This window comes from Camelus bactrianus, chromosome 19, assembly GCF_048773025.1.
Source record: "Camelus bactrianus isolate YW-2024 breed Bactrian camel chromosome 19, ASM4877302v1, whole genome shotgun sequence".
NCBI lineage: Eukaryota > Metazoa > Chordata > Mammalia > Artiodactyla > Camelidae > Camelus > Camelus bactrianus.
The window spans coordinates 32,531,579-32,554,751 of NC_133557.1; the positions used below are offsets into that span (position 1 = coordinate 32,531,579).

The window sequence follows — 23,173 nt, forward strand, 5'->3', positions numbered from 1 at the left end:
TTAACAGCCGGTACAGAGGAGCCCTCCGCGAACCACCCAGGGACGCCCTGGGCAGCTGTCAGGATGCTGTGTGCTCCCCCAGTCAGACCCTCTGAGGAAACTTCTAGAGCCAGAGGGACCACCCCACAAGAACACTGGGCTGCCAACCTACCGTGGAGTTTAAGAATCTGGAAGTACTGTGCTTTGGAGCAGGGCAGAGGGAGAAAAGTAGCCAACTGGCTGGCTTGAGGGGGAAAAACTGACGGGCAGCAGCCCTTCATGAGCCAAACCTGACACACGCTGAAGGTGGCGTGAGGTCCAGCTCCCCTCCCACACCGTGACCCCCAACAGCCCTTCCTTCCCAGACACCCCGAGCACCGGGACAGCAAGCGAGCTGGCGGGGCAGGGGAGCCTGCAGACCAGGCGACACTTACGGACCAGGAACCCAGGCCGGCCAGTAACTGACCCGCCACAGCCTCTACTTCCGGTAACTGGCCCCAACCCTCTCTGCTGCCCTGACTCGCGGGAAGAGGTGGTAACATGTGTCAGGGCATCGGCCGGGCGACCACATCTCGAGCTGGGAGCCACCGCCTCTTCAAGGCAGCCTGACCATCAAGCACTTGGGAGGCGACGGCAGGGAGACTCAGACACACACGCTTCTGCAAAGGGACCCTTCAGCGGCTCTGCAGTTAAACCGTCGCCAGCCCGTAAGGCAGGGCGGAAGAGTGAGACGGCGCCAGACGTGCCGAACAGGCGATTGTCAGGCTTGTGTTCTCCTAGAGGCGAGGCTCCCCGACGCTGCCCGGACCCCGCACAGGCAGCAGCAGCTCAGCGAGAGCGAGCGCCCTGAACACACGTCTAAATGAAACAGCTTAAACCCCAGCCCCGAGGGCCCGCAGAGCGAGCAGCTCGCAGACAGCACCTGCACGCTGGGTGGGTGGCCCTCCGCGCGGGCGCGTGCGCGCGGCGTGTGTGGGGCAGGCGTGTGCACGGCTCTCACACTCCGACTCCAGCTCCTGCGGCGAGCTCTTCAGCAGCCCCTTAGTCCACAAAACATGCCGGCAAATTCAATTTCTAGAAGATTTTTTTTTTGTTTTTTTATCCATTCAGGAAAAAAAATTAGACACACACGGTGAAATTTACAATCGGCGGCATCACCTGTCACACCGTCTGTCCTACCAGACCCGACGTTTAAAGCTCAGCATTACTGGTATAAAAACATGAAATGGCGCCAGGACGCTCCGCAGAGAAAAGGGGGAGGTAAAAGTCTGCACACAGCGAGGAGCCCCTCCAGGCCCGGGCCTTTCACCACTGCCCGCCCAGGAGCACGGCAGCCCCTCTGGGCATGCAAGGCCGTAGGAGGCGGGGGCCCCAAGGAAACAGCACGTTCACCAAATCTGAACAACTAAAATGTGTCCTTCTGCCTAGTGGAAATCAAACGGACAGGCTGGCATTTTAGGTTGATAATAGGTAACAAAGATAAAATGATGGCAAACCAGCCAAACAAGGTGAGCCGCAGCCCGCTGACCCTGGCATCTCGAGAGCAGCGCATCAGCGGAGCTCAGCAGACGGCTCGTGGTTTCTCACGCTCGCTGTAAAGTATAAGGGGCAAGAACCGAGTCTCATACAGAAATCTGAAATGGCTGAGTGTAAGAAGAAGAACATAATTTTCACCGAAAGGAAATAATAATAATAAATCTTTGGGATGTATTAGAATTTTGTTTTCAAGGATACTTACATTTCACATTAGGGCAGTCTGACTGACAAGATGACAGAAACACTCCTTTGCTGAGTGAGTTTCCAACATTCTAATACATAGAAAAAATACAAACAAACGCAGAGCCATCTGGGCAAAAATAAACTACGAAGAAGGTAAGACATGAGCAGTGGAGCCTGCAGGAGAGGCCGGCCGGAGCCCCGCCGGAGACAGCACCAAGACGCCCCTCCACCCGGGCCGCACCCCGCAGACCTGCGAGAACCCCTCTGAGCCTCACTGTCGGTTCCGGTTCTGCCGTTCCTGTGAAAAGAAAGGAGAGGAGTTGAACATGCCGTGCACACAAATTCCCCCAAAGCCCAAGGGCTGCGGCCACAGGTCTGGACCCGAGCTCCCTGCTGGGACCGCCACGCCACGGCAGCTCCAGGCCATGGGGTCCGGGCGCGGGACCTGGCCTCTGATAACCACCTACCCGCAGCGGCCACCTGTGCGAGGAAGGCTCCCCTGGCCAGTCTGTTCCTCCATCAGGAGGACCACCCATCCCAGTGCGTGCAGGACCAGCCTGTGACCAGCGCTCAGTCCTCCCCACACCCGCCAGCCTTCTCGTTCGTTAGTCGGGCCGCAGCCGCAACTGACTCGCAGGAGACACACCGAGTCCGGCTCCCTCTGGCCCCTCCAGGATGGGGGCACCACTCGCGGGCTGGTGATGACTCAGCTCCCAACACTCAGGACTGCCACTCGTGTAACGCACAATGCAAGTGAAAGCCTCTCCTCTGCTGCGAACGGACCAGACGTGTCTTCAGGGAAATGCGACACCAACCCCCACCCTCCGCGTCATCACCCAGGACATGGCTTGCCACAGGGGCACCTATGGTCACTCCTCTAACAACTAACATTTCCTCCCTACCCTGAACTCCAAACACTGGAAAAATTAAGAACTCTGTATTTTACATTCTCCTAAAAAAAAAAAAAGTCACAGGCACTGCCCTCTATCCCCGGAGAGCAGATGGCAACCTCTCCTTCAAGCTCAGACAGGCAGCCTCCCGGGCTGAGCACCCTGACTGCTAAACCACCTCCACTCCTCCAACTGTGAGACGTGCTCTTCTCAAAACAGTTGAACCTCATGGGAAGCAGAGTTCCTTCCTGAGAGGGACACTCAACAACAAACACTCCAGCAAGGGCTCACCCCTAACCCTCTGTCTTCACCTGGCTTTTCACGGAGTGACCCTGGGCCGTGGCCAGTCGAGTTGTCCGAGGAACTCTCAGCTCACTCCAACTGTCACTGGAAACCTGCACTATTTTAAGCGCCCTAAGGAGTGACTGTTTCTAGACTTGAAAGCCACAGGCTTCTGGGGCTTGGTCTGACCCAGCTGCCACAAGACCTGGTGCTTCCCCAAAGCAGCAGCGCGCCTTCAGACGGGCAGCCCAGGTACAGGACGGCCAGCGCGCCTGCAAAGCGGCAAGCACACCTGACCTCTCAACAAGACCCAATTTTAAGCACTTCCAATCATTTGAAAACAATGGAGTCAAACTCCAGATGATGAACAAAAGGGTGACCTGAGAGTCTCCAGGACAGACACGCTCGGGGTCGTAAGGGCGTCCGTGCCCATCAGAGTGAAGACACACCCTAGCCCTCTCTGGAAACCAGACTCCTGGGATCTCTGAGGCTCCACCAGGGCAGCAACAGGGCGGGCTCTTCTCTGCCACTCTCAGGAACAGGACTTAATCGAACACTGTCAGCTGCGGACAAAGGCATCCTGCCCCTGGCCACTCACCTGCTTCCACAGCGTCCCCGCCACAAGGGGGGAGGAGCAGCGCCCAGTGAAGCCTCACAGCAAAGCGACAGAGGACAACCCTGCTTGTCAACTGGAACATCTTGGTGGCACGGCCCATCTCCCTCCAGCCCACTGGAGGGGCAGTTCAAAGCCAGAAGCACCATGGCTCCCGTGACCATAGCCACCTCCCTCACTCCCGATCCCGGACACACCAGCGTGGGCACCGAAGGCTCCAAACGCCACGATGCACGTTTCAGGACACTAGCTCCTCAAAACACCAACCTGGTTAGGGGCAGAAAATCATCCCTCAGCACATCACAGCTTCACAACCCAGAGGTCACAGCATTTATGACAAACCACACACAGCGAGCCCGCTCCTTGCGGCTGGGGACCTCAAGTTTCACTAGCGACGCTCTCTGTTCTGTCCCTGTAAATTCAGTAGTTCAGTTTCATTTCATACCCAAGAGCTAAAACAGAGAATCGCAGTAACTGGCAATAAATGACAAACTTGTCTTTTCCCCACAAAAATGAGTGGGCCCCATCGAGTTCTGTGAGCGTGGCAAGGGATCCCAAATTATGTGGTGACATCCAAGCGGGCCTGCCCATCGCTGCCGAGGCCGCGCACGCCCTCCCGAGACCCAGACCCACCTTGCGCACCACCTCCTCCTCCTCCTGGCGCTTCTCGTAGTGCGAGAAGTCGTCGAAGATGGAGGTGGTGTGCCTGTAGGCGGCGATGATCTTCAGCACCTGCCTCGCCTTCTCCAGGGGCACCTCCTGGGTGTCGCGGGAGTTGGTGACCGGCTTGTGGTCGTTGTTCTCCAGCCGGATGTGCCGGAGCTGGCTGTTGGGCACGTCCTTGACAAAGATCCACTTCACGTCGAACTTGCCCTTCCACTTGTCCTGGGACCAAACCCCGGCGCTCGTGCCGTAGTCCACGGGTGACTTCATCTCGGCCACCCCGCAGAAGTGACCACTGCCGTTGACGCTGAACAGCAGGTAGACAGGCCCCCGGCTGCCCAGGGCGCGGAAGGCGCTGTCCAGGCGCTTGTTGCCATGCTCGGTGCTGCACCAGATAGAGTACTTGATGGAGCGGTGCACGTCGTCCTCCGAGTAGCTCTTGATGATGAACACGCGGCCGCTCCGCAGGTTCCAGTCGAACTCCCGGGGGTTGTAGCTGTGGGCCGCTTTCAGCTTCTCCAGGATGGGGTGGGACTCCGCGCCCGGGGAAGAGCTGGGCTGCGTGTTCCCGAGGGAGTTACTGTCACCGCCTGTCCCTCCACTCGGCCCGAACACAGCGTTCCTGTTGCGAGGGGCGACCCAGCGGGTTTGGGGAGGCTGCTGGGGGCTCTGGTACTGCGGCTGGGCCAGAGGGGGGTGCTGAGCGGGAAGAGGCTGCCCAGTCGGCTGGGGGGCCACCTGGGGGACCGGCACCTGCTGGGCAGCCGGGGCCTTGGGCCCAGGCCCCTTGTTATCCCAGGTGCCAATGTCCATGTTATGCTTTATGGGAGGAGGGGGCAGTGCACCCCCCACCGCAGGGCCGCCCTTGGCCTTCGCTTTCGGCTGTGGCTTCGCGGGCTTGCTGGCGATAGCAGCCCACGAGGCCGGCTTCGACACCGGCAGGCTCACGTTCGTCCCACCACTGCCAGAAAGGATGCCCGTCATCGCCACGCTGCTGACCACCGACCCCACTGTCTTGACCGCAGAGGTGGTGACGTCCCCAATCTTCAGGCCCACCATGCCTTGCTCCAGGCTGTTCATTCCAGGGGCCTTGTTGAGGGTGTCACTGTGAAAGCCTGTCTGTCCGTCCACAATCGTGCCGCCCAGGGAGCTTGGCGGGTAGGTGTAGCTGTTTCCGTAAGCAGAACTCTGAGCCTGCTGCCCCTGAGACCCGCTCGTCCCCCAGGCTGAGAAGGCAGGGTTTTCAGGGAAAAAATTAAACCTGTGCTGATAGATATTGTTCCCCAGGCCCCCAGGCTGCCCAAAAACAGCATCGTGCATAAAGTGATGGTCTCCATTACTGAGCTGTCCATAGGTGGTGAGGTACGGGATGGGAGGGTCCCCTCCGCTAGACCAGGGCGCCTCGTTGAGGGAGTAGGGAAATCCGATGGACGGCGGGTAATAGCTGGACAGGTAGGGATCGGCCATGGAGGGGTAACTGTTACTCTGCGGAAACAAGCATGAGCCGCGTTAGATGCTGTCCCGACACCGAGGAGACACCGGAATGCCAACTGCTCCTGCCTAAGTGCAGGCTGATGGGAAACCAGGCCTGTCCTGCACGAGCCCCACCTCCAACAGGAGCCCACCAAGGACAGGTGAGGGTGAGGTCAGGGACAGTCCAGCTGGTCACCTCCAAACACAGAATATCACTTGCAATGACATGGATTCAAGTCAGGTGACAACAATCTACTCAGCACCCCACGTCCCCACTTTACCTTCAAGAAGAGGCCCGTTTAAAGGGACCTAGAGTGAGGAGCTACCCTCTGCCCCACTGGCAGCAAAGCTTGTGAGGAGCACGGGCCGCCACGGGCAGCCCAGGAGGACGGGGGGAGGCTTTAGAAGAGCCGCAGACTCCTCACAGCAGTCAGGACGTTCAGCACTGCAGGCGTTTACCCTGCAGACTGACTTCAAGTTCAACAGTTATGCATCTAGACACCCCTTCCCACTCTCCACCCACAGGACCCCTGCCACCCACCCAGGGCCATTCCCGAGGCCCCTTCCACGGGCCTTTCCTGACAGCCCGCCTCTGAGTTCCAGGGTCTCACCTCCTTAGTCCCCACCGTCTCCTGGGCATGGCCTGGGGCTCTCGGAGCAGGCCGGGTGACGGAGGAGGCCCCGGCTGGTCCAGCCCCTTTGCCCAGTGAGTGTCCCGCTCTGTTCTCTGGACCACAGGAGCCCCTGCCTCGCCCGGGCCCCTCACTGAGAAGCCGCCTCCGTGCAGCAGCTGGAACCTCCAGGAGGAGTTTCTTAGCGCTGGACCCTGAGGCCGCAGCGCATCCCTCACTTCTGCCGGATTTAGAGCTGCAGCCAGTTCTGGGAGGGTGGCTGCTCAAGGAGACTCACCCGCGGTTGCTGGTCAGACCGGGGCCTGGGAGCGGGAGGGCTGTGAGGGAAACAAAGCAGGGCAGACGTGGAGCCCTCCAGCCTGTGACGCCGCTCCCAGCCCCTCCCCACGTCCCCCGAGCAGCCAGAGTTCTACGTGGAGAGCAGCGGCTTTAAACTCTTTCCCTAACCCCGCGCCCATGTTCGGGAGAGAGCACCTGCCACCTCGTCTGCAGAGGGTGGCTGGTGTCCAGGCAGGGAGCCGGGCGAAGGCAGCCAGGGAGGGTCCAGGACACCAAGAGGAAAGCAGCTCTGCTTATGGGGAATGAGAACGGGCAGGCACTCTCCGGATCCCCCAGAAGACCCTGCGGAGGTCAGGCCAGTCCCCAGGCATGTCCCAGCCCAGCATGAGACAGCGCTGACATTGCTGGTCTGCACAGCCACCTCCTGCCTCCCTGCCCATCCTGGGGCTCTCGAGGCCTCAGGACTCAGATCCCCTCCCCATCAGCTGCTCCACTTGACAGCAGATTATTCTAGAATCACCTTTTCAAATGCAATGGTAACGGTTTGCCTGTTAACACGTGCCCTTGAGATTCTCCGGGATACAAGAAACAGGACGGACATGCAGGGGAAAGGACCTCAGTGATTCTGGCCCCTTTACCGTAACCTCTCGGTCAGCCTGCCTCAGCCCAACCTGGGCCCGCTGGAGAGGCGGCAGAGGAGAGGGGACCACTGGGGGATGTGTTAGGAGGGGCGGGCCCAGGGGCTCAGGCCTCTGACTCGGAGCCCTCCTCCTGCCAGCCTGGCCCTCCTGGCATCAGTGCACTTCCCTCGCACGCAAGGAAGGCCCTGGGGAGAAGAGAGGACCAGGGGCTTCACGGCATTCGAACCACCTGGACAAACCAGAGCGGCAGCAGCGGGGCCACGGCACTGTGCTCCCCGAAAGACCCAGCGCCTCACTCTGACCTACACGTAAGCCTGAGCCACGACAGGACGCAACCCAGGACGCGAGCTCTCGTGTGTCATGCTTAGCCCTGAACTCCCCTCACGTCCGTCCCAAGTCCAGCCACTTATGGACAAGTCCACCATCCCGGTCACCCCAGCACCACTGTGTGGATAGGTGGCTCTCGGCCGCCTCCAGCCAGGACTGTCCAAGGGAAAGAGGAGACAAGCCAGCCAGCATCACCGGGAACCTGCGTCCAGCCCTGGGGTAAGGCCAGGCAGGGCGGCATCTGGGAGAGGAGTGGCCAAGCAGGCTGGTGGTGAGGGCTACCTGGAGGGCTGGGCTCCATACCAGCCCGGCCCACGCTGTCTGGCCCCGCCAGGCCACCAGCACACAGCAGGCTTTGTGCAGGGACCTTAGCCCACCTGCATCCCCACCCTGCTGGCAGCACACTTCCCACCACCTCTGCCACATTTCCTGCAAAACTCTGAAAGCAAGGCAGCAAGTGATCCGGCAGAGCTCCTTCTGCAGCAGGAGAACTTGGAGGTGTTCCCCGAGCACTGTGGTCTGCACCGCACCACCTCCCCTCCTCGCTGCCTTGAGGGCGTGGTTCCAGGTGGTTCCAGGCCATCTGCAGCACAGGGTGGGGGGGTGGAGGTGGCGGTGACTGTTCTGGCCTCAACTTACAGCAAAGCTAAAACTACACTTGTTTCAAACATGAACTCTACGTGAGCCCGCCAACGGCACTGCAGAGTTGGGCCGCTCGTGATCACAGGCAGCCCCTCGGAAGCCACTGGCCCTGGCCTCAGGCTCTCAAAACACTCAGCACGGTAGCTCAAACGCTGTCCGGCCTGGCTCCTGCGACAGCCGCAAGGCCCAGCTAGAGTGCGTGGGTTCACCTGCTAGGGACGCGGGTGCAGAAGCCAAAGGGATGGAAACAAATTCCACGCCTTCATGCCTCTGAGCAGGCAGGTCATGGGTCTTGTGAAAGGAGCAGCACAGGAAAAAATTCTTTCGAGGACAAAGCAGGTAAAACAATAAAGCCATCGCCCTGACTGCACGAGGCTTCTAGTTACAGCCTTTGCACAACTTAGGGCCTCAGAGAAGGGAGGCGGCAGGTCTTCACGGCAAAATGTCTGCTGACTGCAGGGAACACAGCCCCAAGCGTTGCACCCCTAGGCCAAGGCAGAAGTGACAGACAAAACGTGCCCTCCAAAGTAAGCTCAAGCAGTCGTGACAGTTACTCCCAGGTCACTTTCTTTGAAGAACGAACAGTAAAAGACAATAAAGCCATAAGCCTGTCCTATCATTAAGTGTTTGTTATACTTACCAACACTCACCCACGTTAAAAAAAAAAAAACCTTTCAGCCTCAACAACCAGAACCATCTATTTTACACTGGAAATGTCTGCTTCCTAAACCCAGCTGTCTTAGGAGGAATAATTCCAGAATTACTCAAATGCTTTAAGTTTCACAAACAGTAAAGCGACGCAGCCATTAAGGTGACCAAGAGGAGGCAAATGGAAGGAAAAACAGAAAGGCCCCTTCAGAACCTCAAGGCAAAGAGAACACCTCTGGAGTCTGCAGAGCAGCATTTACTTGGGGGAGGGGAGTGACTATCATAAATTATGTAAAAGAGGAAAAGCACCTAGGGCAGTGAGGAGCAGTGACAAAGCGAGTGACACAGGCTCCGGGGAGAGGCCTGGGGGTGCGGCTGGTTCCCCCCTCGGAGTCCTGCATCTGCTTCCTGCCTCGGCGAGCAGTTCTGAGTGACCTCACAAAGAGGTCTGTCACCGCTCTTCAGGCACCGTTAGCTGCATTTCAGACGGAAGCCCCTACTGTGTGCACCATCCTTGTGTTTTAGGACGTCCCTGGCTCTCAGATGCAGCTACAGGAAACGGATGCTCAGCCAGTGCCCACTTGACCAGGCACTCCTCGCTGCCCGGGCTCACTGGCCCACCAGCGGCGAGTCACATGCCAGCTTCCTCCCAGACTCTTCACAGTGGCCCCAACGCCAAGAAAAGGTATCGATTTAGCCCAGCTTTGTGCTTGCCACCCAAAACCTGACAGAAACCCTGCTGACAGCTTTCACAATACAGGTGGGCTAGGGTCCCTGCACACAGCACAGGTGTCAAGGAGGGCGCTGTCAGGGATGCCAGGCAGAAGCTTCTTGCAAAGAGAGTACAGAGGCACAAACTCCAGCGCACACAAGATAGCATCTGAGAGACACTGTACACCAGGTCTCCAAGAGATGCCACGCGGCGCCCTCAAGTGGTAAAACACATGCCCAGCACTTCAGGTGGTTCTGCACACAATAGGTCAAGACTTGACTAACAGTACAGCTTCCTCTGGTTACAGACGGCCGGCCGGCGCCGGGACCCGAAACAAGTACCTTCACAGAGCGCTCTCGTACGGTGTTTCTCGTTACACTCCAAGCACAACAGAATTGTTAAGGAGGAATAAAAAGTTCGCTTTTATCCCTTCTGTACCGGGCAGGTGTGACCGGGCACACTGACAAGTCCATCGACAGCCAAGTGCCTCCAGTGTAGATGCAGGCGCCCCGTCGGTTCCCTCCCGGCCTGGCAGTTGGCTGGCACACCTGCAACAACTCAGAAGAGGAACTTTTCTGGGTCCTTTCGGGGGGAAAAAACAAAACAAAACAGGACTGGAAAGGAGGCAGGCCCTGAGGACAAAGTCAGGAGGACTCAGCAGCGGCAGAGCCCCACCCAACGCCTTCACCCCGGGCCCCCACCCGGACCCCGCTGCTTCAGGAAAGCTGACCAACGTGTGCTGCACCGGGAGCCCCAGGAAGGGACATGCACACCGGGAGCAGTGGCCCCAGCCTTCCTGGGGGAAGGACCAGCCACCAGAGCGCAACAGTCCCGTTACAGAGCATTACCATTAACCAACTGAACTTAGACGGCCTGCTTCTAAATGTTTTCCAAGTCATCTTCAGTACGAAGGCTTCACAAATCAGAAAGCCACAGTGTCTCCAAGAGGCTACTAGAAACCACACCTGAGTTCTGACAGGTGAGCATCGCAGAGCTGACGGAGGTGCTGGCTCCATGAGGGAGGATTGCGTACACAAGTGGGCCCTCTCGCCACAGTCCACCTGGCAGCAGCACCACCTCAGCAGAACCTGGCGCAAACAGGGCTGCACGCTTCCCTCTGCTGGCCACGCCACCACTGCTCCGGCTCACGCACCAGCAGTCAGGCTGGACATCACGGCACATCCTCAGTCTGAGCACCTTCCTAAACCTCCACCGGCAGAGTCCACGTGGAGAGGCAGCAACCATCCCCAGTGACTCCTGACTGCATCACAGCTCACGCGAAGAAAGGAGAGGCAGACACAGGACCCAGAGAACCCGGCTGCACGCCTGGCACGAGGCACTGGCCCTCAGGTTCCTCATCCACGAGACGACGAGGATCCAAGAGCCCCGGCGGTCACAGGCTTCCTGTGCCCTCCAGCAGTCGGGCATTTCTGGACAGTCTGTTCTCAATCAAGAGCCTTCTCAGCAGGTTCACTGTGCGAACTGATCTTGCTGAAAACTGCACATCTAACATCCGGGAGGAAGGGGCCATTTTCAGGCTGTTCACTGACAGCACCAACCTGTGGGGTCTTTCCACACGGCTCCCGGGGGACAGCCGGCCCTCTTCTGATATCAGAAAATCACCCACTCTGTCTGGAAGGAACTCCTCCGGAGTGACAAAAGCTCCTGCCTTGTAAACATAAGACTAAACACGTAACACTTCTAGATCCAATTACATAAGAGAAATAAGATGGTCAACAAAGTAAGTCCACTAAACTGCCTTGTCACTACCTCCAGCTGACCGCCCATCACTGAGCAGCCAGTTCTACTGTGCAGCCCTCATCCTGCCCAGGAGGGTGGGTTCTCGGGGCCCCTCTGTACAGGGTCTCTCAGGTCCCTCAGCTGCTGACTTGCCAAGTGCAGCAAGAAAGAGGAGGGTGAAGAAAAGTTCTAAGACACTTCAGAGAGGGGCAGACTAGCAAGAAAAGAGGCTGAGTAGGTTTACACCACAGGAAGAGGCAGAACCTGGTTTTATACTAAAGCAAACATGCACAGTACATTTTAAAAGCAGTACACACTAGGCTTAAACCTAAATCCAACTAGCTAAGTGGTCTTAACCAGGGCTATTCAGCCTCCCAGAGACATCTGCCAAGACATCTTTGGTTGTCCCAAAACCAAACCATGTGATTAGGGGGCAGGGGAGGGGGTACTAGTGGCATCTCATGAACGAAGGCCAGGGAGGCTGCCAAATATCCGACAATGCACAGCACAGCCCCCAGAACAAAGCCTGTTTCAGTCCAAAACATCCTCAGTGCCAATGCTGAGAGACCTTGAAATACCTAAGAAAACCAAGTGGCACTGACTTACCCAGGTACCACCCTGAGCTCTACACAAACTGTCTAGTCTTAGCCTCCCCAGTTCTATCAGGAGCTACTGTGAACTGTCCTACAGAAAAGGAAGCAGGCACAGAGAGGGCAAGCCACTGAGGCAGTGTCACACAGTCATCATTGGAGTGAAGAACCCAGGGCCAGAGTCTCACTCCAGAGTCCTGCTCCTAGCTGCTCTCCCAGTCCACAATTCCAATTGTCCAGAGCTAACACAAAGTCACCAGACAACCTCAGAGAACCATGCACACCTCCACTCTGTCAAACGCAGTGTTATCACTGCCCGCCAATGCTGAGGCCAACTAGAACTCCGGTCAAACGCCAGCCCCAGTAGGACGTCATTTACAACATTTTATAGTCCACTTCTTTGTTGTTTAGGATAATAAAAGTCGGATTTACGGTAGTAAACTTGTGTTACAAAACTAATGGAAAAATACATGTTAAGAAAGATAAACTCACCTGGTTTGACTGTCCAGAAAGGTAGGGCTCAAAGTCATTGTCATGAACTGTGTCCTTCTGATGCAAAGAACCATTTTGTACTAAAACGAGAAATTGCAAAATACTACATTTAAATTTCAAAAAGTTACTTTTAAGCATGAAAATTAAAGGTAATAAGGCTTATCTCCATCAATTCCTAGTAGTCGTTGCTTCTACTTAAAAACAGTCATTACAAAACTGGTACTTACACAACTAATTACAAAGATGATGCACAACTTTCAATAACTTAAGCTACCTTTCTGATAAAAATTAACTGCAATTTGGTAAATGCTGACAAAACAGAGGTGCAGACAAAATAATGTGAGGCACTCGTAGCCAGGTTTTGGTAAAGATGATGTGGTCTGAGACCCACGTGTACCACACAGAGAATGGCGCTTCCCAAAGCCTAGCTGTTCACGTGAGGAGAGGAGACCAGGAAACGCAGGGCAGCGTGGCTGGGAAGAGAGTGGGACAGAACAAGGCGTTGGTGAACGTGCTGTTATCTGCCCTGTTCTCATTTTCCTCTGTCACCGTGCCCAGCCAGGAAAGGAAGGGGGAGGTAAGGAAGTGCTGGGCCTTCTCCAATCTTAAAACACGATGAACCGTATCTGCTTACACCCGAGTCTCTCTCTCACACACACACACACGTGTTAAAAACAATCTTCTGAGTAAACATAAAGCAGAGTCACTAGTTCTCACAAGAATGAGTCCTGGGGGTCTGCCTCAAGACAGATCACAAGGGTTCCAGCTATCAGAGTAAGAGCTAGCTTACAGGGCCAAGGGCTGGCAAGTCACCCAGAGTCAGCCCCACACCTGGGGCACAGACAGGCAAGGCCCTGGCCAGGGTCCCCTCCCCCATTCAAATCAAGCATCTAGCGGTAGGAAAGGAAGATGGAATTCTCTAACCACCTGTTTATTCATCTCTTGAAAAGTCTATTTTAAGCCCGTTAAATCTCCCCAAGTATCCCAACCTAAAGTTGCATCTCCCTGAACCTGCGCGTGGAAAACTTGGCGGTTCCAGGCGCCTCTCCGGAGCCCTGCTCTTACTCCGCACGGAGCGCCCGATTCCCAACAAGCCCCGCTTCCCGCTCCGCCCCGGGGCCCGCACGGCCCGTCCCGGCTCCGCTCACCTTTATTATCTTGTCCTTTTGTTCGCTGCTTCCCCGCAGGCCCGGACGTGCGAGTGGACAAAAGCCAGGAAAAGGAAACACAAAGTTATTCACGAGAACCCCTCCCAGGCAGGCGGCGCGCTCCGGCACGAAGGGCCCGCGGTCACAGGCGACGCCGGCCCGGTCCCTGGCCCCGCGACCCCGGCTCCCGGCTTCCGGCCCCCGGGCCCGCGACCCCGGCCGCTACCTGGGGGTCCACGCTGGTGGCCGACATGCTTCATGAACAGCGCGGCGCGGGGCCCGGGCGCCCGCCGGCTCGGGCCTCCCCGCGAGGCCGGGTCTGTCACCCGCGCTCTCGCGGCCCCGGGCCCGCCGCCTCCTTCCCGGGCGCCGGCCGGCCGGGCGGCGGCGGCGGCGGCGGCTGCTGGGCGCGCAGGCCGCGGGCGGGCCGGGCGCAGGGCGGCGAGCAGGACCGGACGCACTGACCAGGTGCTGATTCCAATGGCGGCGGCGGCGGCGGCGGCGGCGGCAGCAGCGACGGCGACGGCGACAGCGGCAGCAGCGGCGGCGACCGGAACGAGGCTGCGCGACGTCAGCGCGCGCGGGGCAGGCTGGGAGGCCGACCTGCTGCCACGCGCCGCGCCTGCGCAGCGCCTTCCGGCGGGACGGATCTCGCGCCCAGGGCCCAGTCTCGCGCGGCGGCTCAGGGGCGGGGCGAGCCCCGGAAGTCACGTGGGCGTGTCCAATGGCGCTGCGGGGGCCGCGACTCAGGGGGTCACCTACTGGGCCTCGAGCGCGCAGCCGCAGCGTGGGCAGTGGTGCTGCAGAGTCTCGGCGCCTGCAGCCGCTGGCTGGCTCAGGTAGTGGGCCCGATGACACCCCTGCGCTGGTCCCCGGGACGGGGAGAAGCGAAGCCAGCAAGTGCAGCCACTCCGAAAGCCACTTACAGCAGGCTGCAGTCCACTGTACCCTGCTGCTCGCCCCAAACGCCCCGCCGGCATCCCTCGGAGGGGCGCCCAGGCGCCGAGCTTTGCTGTCCTCGGGGCGGCTCCTTGGTTTCTGCAGCAGCTGTCCCGGTAGAGCCCTGGGCTCGGGCCTCCCTGAAGGTCGGCTTTGCAAGCACTCTTGGATCTACAAGGGGCTCCCCAGTTTATAACCAGTTTGCATGTTAGATTCTTGACTCCGGGTTTCACCACGGGAAGGAAAAGAGAGGTCAGCTCTGCATGGCGCCCTTTTGGGCCTTTTGGTCTCTGTTCAGGGGTGGACAGCCCCTTCTTGGCTCCAGCTTCCTGAAGGGAGCCCAGTTCCCACTTCCTACTCACTTCCATGCCTTAACCCACGGAAGGTTCCAGCCTGGATGTCCCTCCTGGCTCTTGGGCCCCTGTGACTACTTCCCAGCATGGCTTCCAAGTGGGTCTTTTCTTCTTTTCCAGCTCTGGCAGGTGTACCACCCTCACAAGGCCCAGGTCTGGGTCCTGTCCTTGTCCTGCTGAAGGTAAGAGGCCTGGAATGTTGGCTCTCTCCATTTCTGGTGGCCCCAGGTGTCCTTGGTGCTCTGTCTCCATCATCACATGGTCTTCTCAGTGTGTTGTGTCTTGACTCTTCCTCTTCTTATAAGGACATACATCATTGGATTTAGGGCCACCCTACTCCAGTATGAGCTCATCTTAACTTCATTCTATCTGCAGCGACCCTGTTTTCAAATAAGATCACATTTCCAGGTAACAGAGAGACACTATTCAGCCAGTACAAGGATCACAGGTGATGTCCACTGAAAAAGTTGGAGATGAGCTATAGGACTGAGCAGTGAAAGGAGTAGCCCCCAAAACTGAGGCCTGAGGAGGTGTGGTCAGACCAGCCTGCTGACCGGGGAAGGGGCAGACAGGATCTGGTAGCCACCACCTCCCCACTACCCTCCAGGCTGCCACCCTGCCAGCTGGGAAATCTGGCAGTGTCCCTCACTGATCTCAGTGAAGGGGGAGAGCGAGGGTCGTCCAGGGCAGGGGGCAGCGTGGTCCCAGCTGGCAGGAAACATGGGACCCCAAAAGCCCTATGAAGGGACTATGTGGGCCCAGCACTGGTGGCTGAAGCCCTCAGATCAGCCTCAGGGGAAGCCTTTTCCTCTGCCAGGCATGAGGACACAGGAAGGTTGGTGTCAAGGAGTCTAGAGCGAGCTTCCTGTAACTGCAGAGCACCACTACCATGGTCCAGCTGTGAAGAAGGTGAGAGAAAACTGCTCCAGTCTCACCTTTCCAGCCCAGCTTCTCTGGGACAGGGAGGCCCGGGTCCAGCAAGCTGGGGACAGAGTAGTTCCTGGCACAAGTAGGTGTGGTAGGGGCCTCAAATGACACTGACCAGCTCAGGCTTTGGAACAGCACAAGAACCTCTGGGGCAAAGATGGCCCAGCCCCAGGGTCTGTGCTGGGACCCATGGGCTCTCCCACTGTCCAGAACCCTCTGCTCCTGCCCTCCCCACCTGACCCTTGGCCATCCTCCAGCTTCCAGGAGCAGCTGAGTCCATGCAGGCACGGGGTACAGAGGTCTCCTCCCCTGCAGGTCCAATGGCAGAGAGAACCCACCCCATCCTGGACCCTCTACCTTCAGGCACCCCCTCTCTGCCGGACCCAGCTGGTATGGGATGGTGTATACATTGCCAGCATTGATTTAAAGAGATTTGATTTTCTACTTATTTCAAAGGCATATGGGCACGTGGTTAAAACCCTCGTCTTCGTACTCGAAAGTACAGGGTGGAAGACGGAAGGTCTCTCGCAGCCTGTTCAGGTTCCATTGTACAGCTGTGTAAGGACCCCTGGAGGGAGGTTCCTGCAGGGGGGTCCCTGGGTCAGAAGGCACTCACATTGGCCACCTGCATGTTGTCAGATCTGGCAGGTTGCCCCCAAGAGAGGCTGTGCCGATTCCCCAGCAGGGAGCTGGGGGTGGGGCCTAAGGGGCGGTGGCCCTGGCCATGGGTCCCTCAATGGCTGGCTTCTAGGGGCCTGCAGATGAAGACAGCCTTCCACCTCGCACCTCAGCTAGCACCTCCTGACTGGCTCCAGGGTCCCCCTGACCTGCCCTAGACAGCCTTGCACCTCCCTGTGCCTCTAGTGCCCTTGAGGACCAACCAGACAAGCCTCCACTGCAGCTGTTCCCTCTGCTTGTGGCACCCTTCCCTGCCCTCTGCACAGCACGCTCAGCTGCTTCTTCCTTTCTTCTCCCGTGAGAGTGGTCTGCCCTACCCTTCCACGGCTCCTCTGCACCTCATGCTCACCCTGGGGCCACTTGGGGCCCAGCCAGGTCATCAGTTGTCTGCAAGAGCTCTGCTCGACCCATGCCTGAGACGCCCTGCCCCAAAAAGGGCCTCCTTGTGAGCTTGAAAATCTACAGAGTGTGAAGGAGAGAGGGAGAGGCAGAAAGACAGAGGTTTTGAGCCCCTGTAATCTGTTCACCACCCCCACCCCCGAACTCAGCCCACATGGAGTTGGGATAGGCAGTACCCGTTTACCCTTGCAGCCTATCAGTTCAGCTTTCCCTGGAGGCCTGCTACCTGCTGACCATGGTTATGGTTAGCAAGCTCCCTGATCCAGCCCTTCCTGAAGCGGAACCCAGCAATCCCCTGGAGCCCTGGGCTGGGATCTGGGGCTGGAGATGGGACCTCTTACGTCTCCAGATGAGGTGGTCTGTCCCGTCAGTGAACATTTCAGGGTCCGCAGGACTGAGACAAGAAGGCCACCGTTCAGCCTTCCCTCCTCCCATGTCAAGCCCCATGTCATGTCTTCCACCCACCCCCAGCCTCCCAGCTCTGCCTCAAGGGGCACCTGGGCTTGGAGAAGGGCAGGAAGGAGCCAGGCTCAGCTGTGCTGAATCATCTGCAGGGACAGGCCGATCTTCCTGCCCAGGCCTGTGGCCACACATGCCCATGAAATCGTCTGATTTAATAAGCCCCAGTGATGTGGACTGGGCTGGGAAGACAGCCCTGAAGCTGTGGTCCAGATGGCTGCACGCGGGCCCATAGCTGGGTTAAGGTCTGGAGGTCCAGCCTCAGCCCTTGGGTGGGAGGAGCCCAGGATTGGGTCTGCCCTGGCTCTCGCTCTCCCCAGGCGGCCTCTGCTGGCCCCTTGTGGCTCTGCCCGCTGGCCACTTGCCCAGAGCCAGGGAACTGGGCCCAGCGGCTAGGGGTGCACAGGCTCTGAGGCCCCCAGGAGGGGAACCCACGGCAAGGACCCCTCTGGCATACACCCAGCATTGGCATGTTGCCCACTGCCTCCTGCTGCTTCCTGCAGTGACCCCCAAATAAAGTTCTTACACCCTGGCCTTGGTTTCAGGGTCTGCTCTGGAGAGCTCTACTCAGAGTGGAGATGAGGCAGTGCAGAGCATCCTTCTCTAAGGGGGAGTGAAATAAAACCCATCCTTCCCCCTCCCTCCACCCCTTTCGCTCGATTTCCACCAAACGTTATGACACTCTGGCCCAGGCTCTCGTGACCCCACAGAGAACCACAGCAGACATGGCTCCCACCGCCCACGTGACTGCCTTGGCTGCCCCGTGTCGTCCCTGTAGAGGAGGCTGCCCTCCCCTCCTGGGCGGCACTGCCTGCCTGGCTCAGGTGACCTGGAACCTTCTGCTTTCAGAGCCCCCTGGCGCCTGGCCCAGGAACTCAGAGCCAACCGACAGCAAAGCCCACCCTTTCTCCCCTCCCCTCCCCGGAGGTCCCAGAGCCAGGACCAGCCCTCTGCTGCCTCGGGAGGGGTCTTTGTGCTCTGGCCCCTCCCCTTGTACCAAGACACCACCTTCCCCTGAAGCGTGGAGTGAGGGCTGCAGCCCCAACGGCGGCCCCACCCGCTGAGGCCCCTGCCCAGGAGCCCCATGACACCTCCCACTGCAGGGAGCATGTGACACGGGCTGTCACACTGGACCCTTCCAGAAGGTGGTAGGCCCCAGGGCCCCTCCCAGCCCCTGGGGGCATCTGGTGGACAGGACTGTTCCTGCCCCGTTGCCCAGCTGTTGGAAGCGAAGGCCACGGCTGTTTACGGGCAGGGCCCAGGGACCAAGAGCCCCGAGGCGGGCTGGCTGGGCACATTCCAGGGCTGGCTGTCCAGGGGCCCCGTCGCGGCTGCAGAACTGGTCAGGACTGCTGTTTTCTCTATGGGGCTGGAGAACAGGGGCAAAAGTCAGTACTGTGGCCCGGAGCCGAGCCACTGGGTAGCTGGCGGCAGCCCTAATGAGGGACACCGTGAGCCCCACTTTCGGTGTGGCCACACCCAGCGCCAGGACCACACGGATGGGCAGATCCTGAGCCAGCTGCGCCCCCTGGCAGAGGAGGAGGAGGAAGAGGGGCCTGGGGCCTTGTCTGCCAGGCCCGCCTTCCCCGGGATGGGCTCCGAGGAGCTGCGGCTGGCCTCCTTCTATGACTGGCCGCTGACCAGCGCGGTACAGCCCGAGCTGCTGGCTGCCGCCGGCTTCTTCCACACGGGTGAGTCCTGAGGGCCTGGGGCCATCCAGGACCCTCCCGGGCTGGGGCTCCACCTTCTCCACGGAGCCCCTCCCCCATGGCAGGGAGGTGCTGGCCTGATGCAGAGGGCCGCAGGGCCCTTCCACACCTGTCCCCGGCCCTAGGGTCTCTCCTGGGCTCGTGCTTCAGATTAAGTGCACCCGGGGAGAGGCCAGAACAGCACAGATGGACCCTGGTGTCAGGGGTCAGTGGTGGGACAGTGGGGGCCGAAGGAGAAGCAGGAGGTGGGGGGCATCCGCAGGGCCCCTGGGGGCCAGGGACAGGCTCTAAGAGGATGAGTCTGTTGACAGCATGGGGTGAGACAGAGGTGAGGGCTGCAGGGGCAGAGATGCGGGGTCCCCACCCCCGGGTGGTGTCAGCCTCTAAAACCAAGCCTGGCAGCAAACAGTCCCTTCTTGTGGTCACTGGGAATCCATCCTGAGGAGGTGACGCCTAGGGTGGAGGTGTTGGGGGCACTTCTGTCTCCAAAGCTCTGCAGTGACACGGGATGTTCTGGCTGGGCGGCCCGTCCCTCAGCCTCTCTGTGAACAGCACAGACACCCAGCAGTTGCATTCCCTTCCCGAACATTCACCAAACATTTGCCTCGATTCTGGCAAGTGCTCCAGCCACTGTTACCCCCGTTCCCCCTGCAATAAAACAGGCACGAGTGAATTCCAAGGAGAATGCAGGGCAAGGGGGTGGCAGAGGCCAGTGGGAACCCCCAACCCCAGCCTTGGGGGACACTCCTGGCCGTGTGAGGGGCCAGCATCTCTGCTCTGCCCCAGGCCAGCAGGACAAGGTTCGCTGCTTCTTCTGCTACGGAGGTCTGCAGAGCTGGGAACGAGGAGATGACCCCTGGACGGAGCACGCCCGGTGGTTCCCCAGGTACTGGCTCTGTGGGGGGGTCCTGGGGCTGGGCGTGCACCAGCCTCCCCTGCCGTGTCCCGGGGTGTAGGGTCTCAGGGACGGGGCCCCATCCAGATGGCACTTGTGCTGTTTCTTCCTTGATGCTCAACAGACCCCGACGCAGCAGCCCCAAGTGTCTCCTGCGGGGAGTCTGGGGGAGCGGTAGATGATGGCGCCATCCCTGCCAGGCGGTCTGCAGGGCTTGCCCTGGACCTGGTGGGGGTGGCTCTCTGACAGGGCAGGCCCACTGGCCACGGGGCTCCTGACCTGCTCCCTCAGGTGTGAATTCCTGCTCCGGACAAAAGGAAGGGACTTTGTCTGCAGCGTCCAGGAGTCTTGTTGCCCGCCAGGCTCCTGGGTGAGTTCTGCCTGTTCTTAGGGCTTTGGGGGGCAGGCGGAACGGGTCCCTCCCACCCTGCTCCACAAATGTTCTCTGGTCCTTCCAGGACCGATCAGAGGAACCAGAAGACACGGGTCCAGCTGCCCCCTCAGGTGAGCCAGGGTGCGCGGCCTGGGCCCTGCTCCCTTGGGCATCTCCAGCCTGACTGTGGCTGGGGCTGTCGGGTGCCCCCTAACCTCCGCAGGACAGCCGAGAGTGAAGGGGTCTGAGCTGGCCTCATGGGGGGGCTCCACAGACACCATGTGTGCGTCCAGGACTCCAGTGAAGCCAAAGCCATCCCCTACGACCACAGAACTGGCCACCGTGGGCACGGCCATTCCCAAAGGTGGCCACGGGGGCGTGGAGAGGGGCGGCCTTTGCCGGTGTGTCTGCCAGTCACCCTTCAAGAGCTCACTTGGCCAGAGTCACCAGCACACAGAGGAGCCGCCGTGCTGAGCTCTGCTTCCCGTGTGGTGCTCAGGACCCAGTGGGGTAGGGTCTGAGGGGCTCCAGGGTTCAGGTCCCGTGCTTCCACCCAGCCCTGTAACACATGATTCTGCTCTCTGAGCCTCAGTGCTCTGAGCTGTGAAATGGGATGGAGCCAACCTCATTTGGGATTGAACGGGGTCCAGTGATGCCCCGGGAGCAGCACCTGGTGTGTCGCAGGACTGTCTGTGGCCGCTTTGGTCTCAGGCCTGTCACCTTCCCTGTGTGGGGGCACCTCTGATCCAGGCACTGGGAACACAGCCCTGACTTGGGCATGGCTGGAGCAGCCATGATGGCCACAGGGGCCCTCACGTGGAGGTGGCCCTGGTGACGGATCAGAGTGGCAGGCCACTGCCTCTTTCCCAGGACCCCGAGGCCCTGGGCCCTGCCTGCCCTGGGTCCAGCACCCCTCATACTACCTTGCAGATGCTGGGGACAGCCAGGAGTGGCCCGCGTGGAGCCAGTGCCCCGCCGTGCAGGCCGTGCTTGGGATGGGCTTCGGGCAGGGCCAAGTGTGGCAGCTGCTGCAGCGCAGGTACCGCCGGGCGGTGCCGACCAGCGTATCCGCGTCCCAGCTGGTGGCCGACCTGCTCCAGGAGGAGGACAGGGGCCGGGCTGTGGGGGCCAGAGGTACCTCCGCCTCTCTGGACACTGCCCCCACCTTTCCTGCCTCACTGCTCCCACAGTGCCCGGCACACAGTGTCCATGGCACCACGTGAGGTGCTGCACAGGCAGAGCGCCCCGGTGTGGAGGGGGAGCTGGGATTCTGGCGCGCTGGGCGGGGCGGGGGGCAGATGTGGGGGCAGGGGCTGTACTGCCAGTCAGAACTGGACCTCGCCTGCAGCCGGCTGTCTCTGGGCCAGGCCTTACCTCCCCGGGGACCTGGGCCTTAAGGCTCTTCTAACTGCCCACAGCTCCTGTCCACCTGGGGCCTGAGCTGCCCGTGCCCAGAAGAGAGGCCCCGTTGGAAGGAGCCAGGGAGCCAGGTGGAGGGGGCGCCTAGGGTGGGAGTGGGGCCGGGCCTCCTGCCTCCTGCGGTGGGGGCGGCCACCCCTGGTCTGGCCCGCCTCCCACATCTGCCAACACAGAGGGCTGAGGTCAGGGTGTGGGGATGGTGTCACAGGTCGCCCTTGTGGAGAAGCGGGTGGAGCCCAGGCCCAGTGGGTGCTGGTGGCCCCAGAGTCCCCAGGAGCGCGGGATGCAGAGGAACAGCTGCAGCGCCTGCGGGAGGAGCGGACCTGCCGCGTGTGCCTGGACCGCACCGTGGCCGTTGTTTTCGTGCCCTGTGGCCACCTGGCCTGTGCCGAGTGCGCACCCAGCCTGCAGCTGTGCCCCATCTGCAGGGCCCCCATTGGCAGCTGCGTGCGCACCTTCCTGTCCTAGGCCAGGTGAGTGTTTGGACACCAGGCTCCCCCTGAGATTTTGGAACAGGCCTGGACAGTGACCACAAGCATGCCGTCTCCTGTGGTCCTGATGGTGGCCCAGCGTCGCAGGGACCGGGGGGGGGGCAGGAGATGGCACTACTTACTCCCGCCACCTCCCTGGCCCCACAGACGTTGCCCGTCCACTCCCCCTGGTGCTTGGGTACCTGCACTGAATTCTTCTCAACGCAGCATCCCAGGCGGCCACTGCCACCCTGCTTGGGCGTGTTAAGCCACACCCACTGGGCACATCTCTGCCCGGGTTTCTTAGTGCTCAGAGGGATGGTGCCACCCGTCCAGCCGGGCATAGAGGGCGGCACCCTGGCCGAGGGTTGCTCAGCTTCGGGGGTGTATGGAGAGCACATGCCGCCCTTGTCAAGGGGAGGGGGCTGGGGTCTGCCTGAGCGTGGACCCCACAGGGATCCCAACTTGGGAGCAGAGTCCTGATGGAAATGCATGGTGTGGGGGGGGGGGGCCCTTCGGCGTCACGGAGGTGGGGGCAGGAGCCACGGCCTTCTCAGGGTCTCTGTGCTCCAGGATCTCCCCAAGAATCTTCCGGGGTGGAAGTAGCAGGGAAGGAACCTCTCAGGGCTGAGGGGTCCCAGCCGGGTGGACAAGCCAACTGGAGCTGCTGCTCCCACCTCCTCCCCTCCAGGAGCTGTGAGTACCGCTCCAGGAGGGCACCCCACTCGCTCAGCCTGTCCCTTGGCCCACTCGGCGGCCCGTTGGGGATGGCTGAGCTGGTGTCCAGCACTGACCAGCCCAGCGAGGAAGAGGGAGCTGTGGACGGCTTGGTGGAGGGGGTGGGAGCCTACCTGTGGAAGCTTTGGAAGAGTCGAAATAAAGTGTGGGTTTTCCTTGGACAGTGCTCTGCAGCCTCTGTTCCAGAACCTCCAGCCCCTCCCCACTACCCTGCCCCAAACGGTCTGTCCCATTCCAGGCTATTTGCCCCTCCCGTTCGCTCCCCACTTTCCCTGGTTCTTCTCTTTGGCCTTGGGCCACTCCTGAAACTAAACTTGTGAATACCCCACAAGCCCCTGCATCTC

General features: G+C 59.9%; 2 protein-coding genes across 9 annotated transcripts; one reads left to right on the plus strand and one right to left on the minus strand.

Annotated features, from left to right (window-relative positions):
- Window positions 1-1,045: 1,045 nt before the first annotated feature.
- Window positions 1,046-13,837, minus strand: YTHDF1 (YTH N6-methyladenosine RNA binding protein F1). 4 transcript variants are annotated; one of them, XM_074347601.1, is made up of 6 exons: window positions 13,697-13,831; window positions 13,471-13,495; window positions 12,323-12,402; window positions 6,529-6,568; window positions 4,117-5,631; window positions 1,046-1,996 (listed from the first exon to the last, which is right to left on the minus strand). In XM_074347601.1, exons 3-6 carry the CDS (start codon window positions 12,394-12,396, stop codon window positions 1,970-1,972), a joined length of 1,656 nt encoding a protein of 551 aa, XP_074203702.1. In that variant the 5' UTR covers window positions 12,397-12,402; window positions 13,471-13,495; window positions 13,697-13,831; the 3' UTR covers window positions 1,046-1,969. The 4 variants fall into 4 exon arrangements, with proteins under 4 accessions (XP_074203702.1, XP_074203701.1, XP_074203704.1 ...); XM_074347600.1 differs by having other exon boundaries at window positions 13,471-13,498; window positions 13,697-13,830; XM_074347603.1 differs by lacking the exon at window positions 6,529-6,568 and having other exon boundaries at window positions 13,697-13,837.
- BIRC7 (baculoviral IAP repeat containing 7) lies at window positions 13,729-23,150 on the plus strand. 5 transcript variants are annotated; one of them, XM_074347606.1, is made up of 11 exons: window positions 14,233-14,309; window positions 14,883-14,944; window positions 15,580-15,671; window positions 16,146-18,916; window positions 19,721-19,820; window positions 20,121-20,199; window positions 20,288-20,333; window positions 21,133-21,336; window positions 21,621-21,692; window positions 21,830-22,094; window positions 22,783-22,990. In XM_074347606.1, exons 4-10 carry the CDS (start codon window positions 18,589-18,591, stop codon window positions 22,087-22,089), a joined length of 1,089 nt encoding a protein of 362 aa, XP_074203707.1. In that variant the 5' UTR covers window positions 14,233-14,309; window positions 14,883-14,944; window positions 15,580-15,671; window positions 16,146-18,588; the 3' UTR covers window positions 22,090-22,094; window positions 22,783-22,990. The 5 variants fall into 5 exon arrangements, with proteins under 5 accessions (XP_074203705.1, XP_074203706.1, XP_074203710.1 ...); XM_074347607.1 differs by having other exon boundaries at window positions 18,075-18,916; XM_074347604.1 differs by lacking the exons at window positions 15,580-15,671; window positions 16,146-18,916 and having other exon boundaries at window positions 13,729-14,309.
- Window positions 23,151-23,173: the final 23 nt, after the last annotated feature.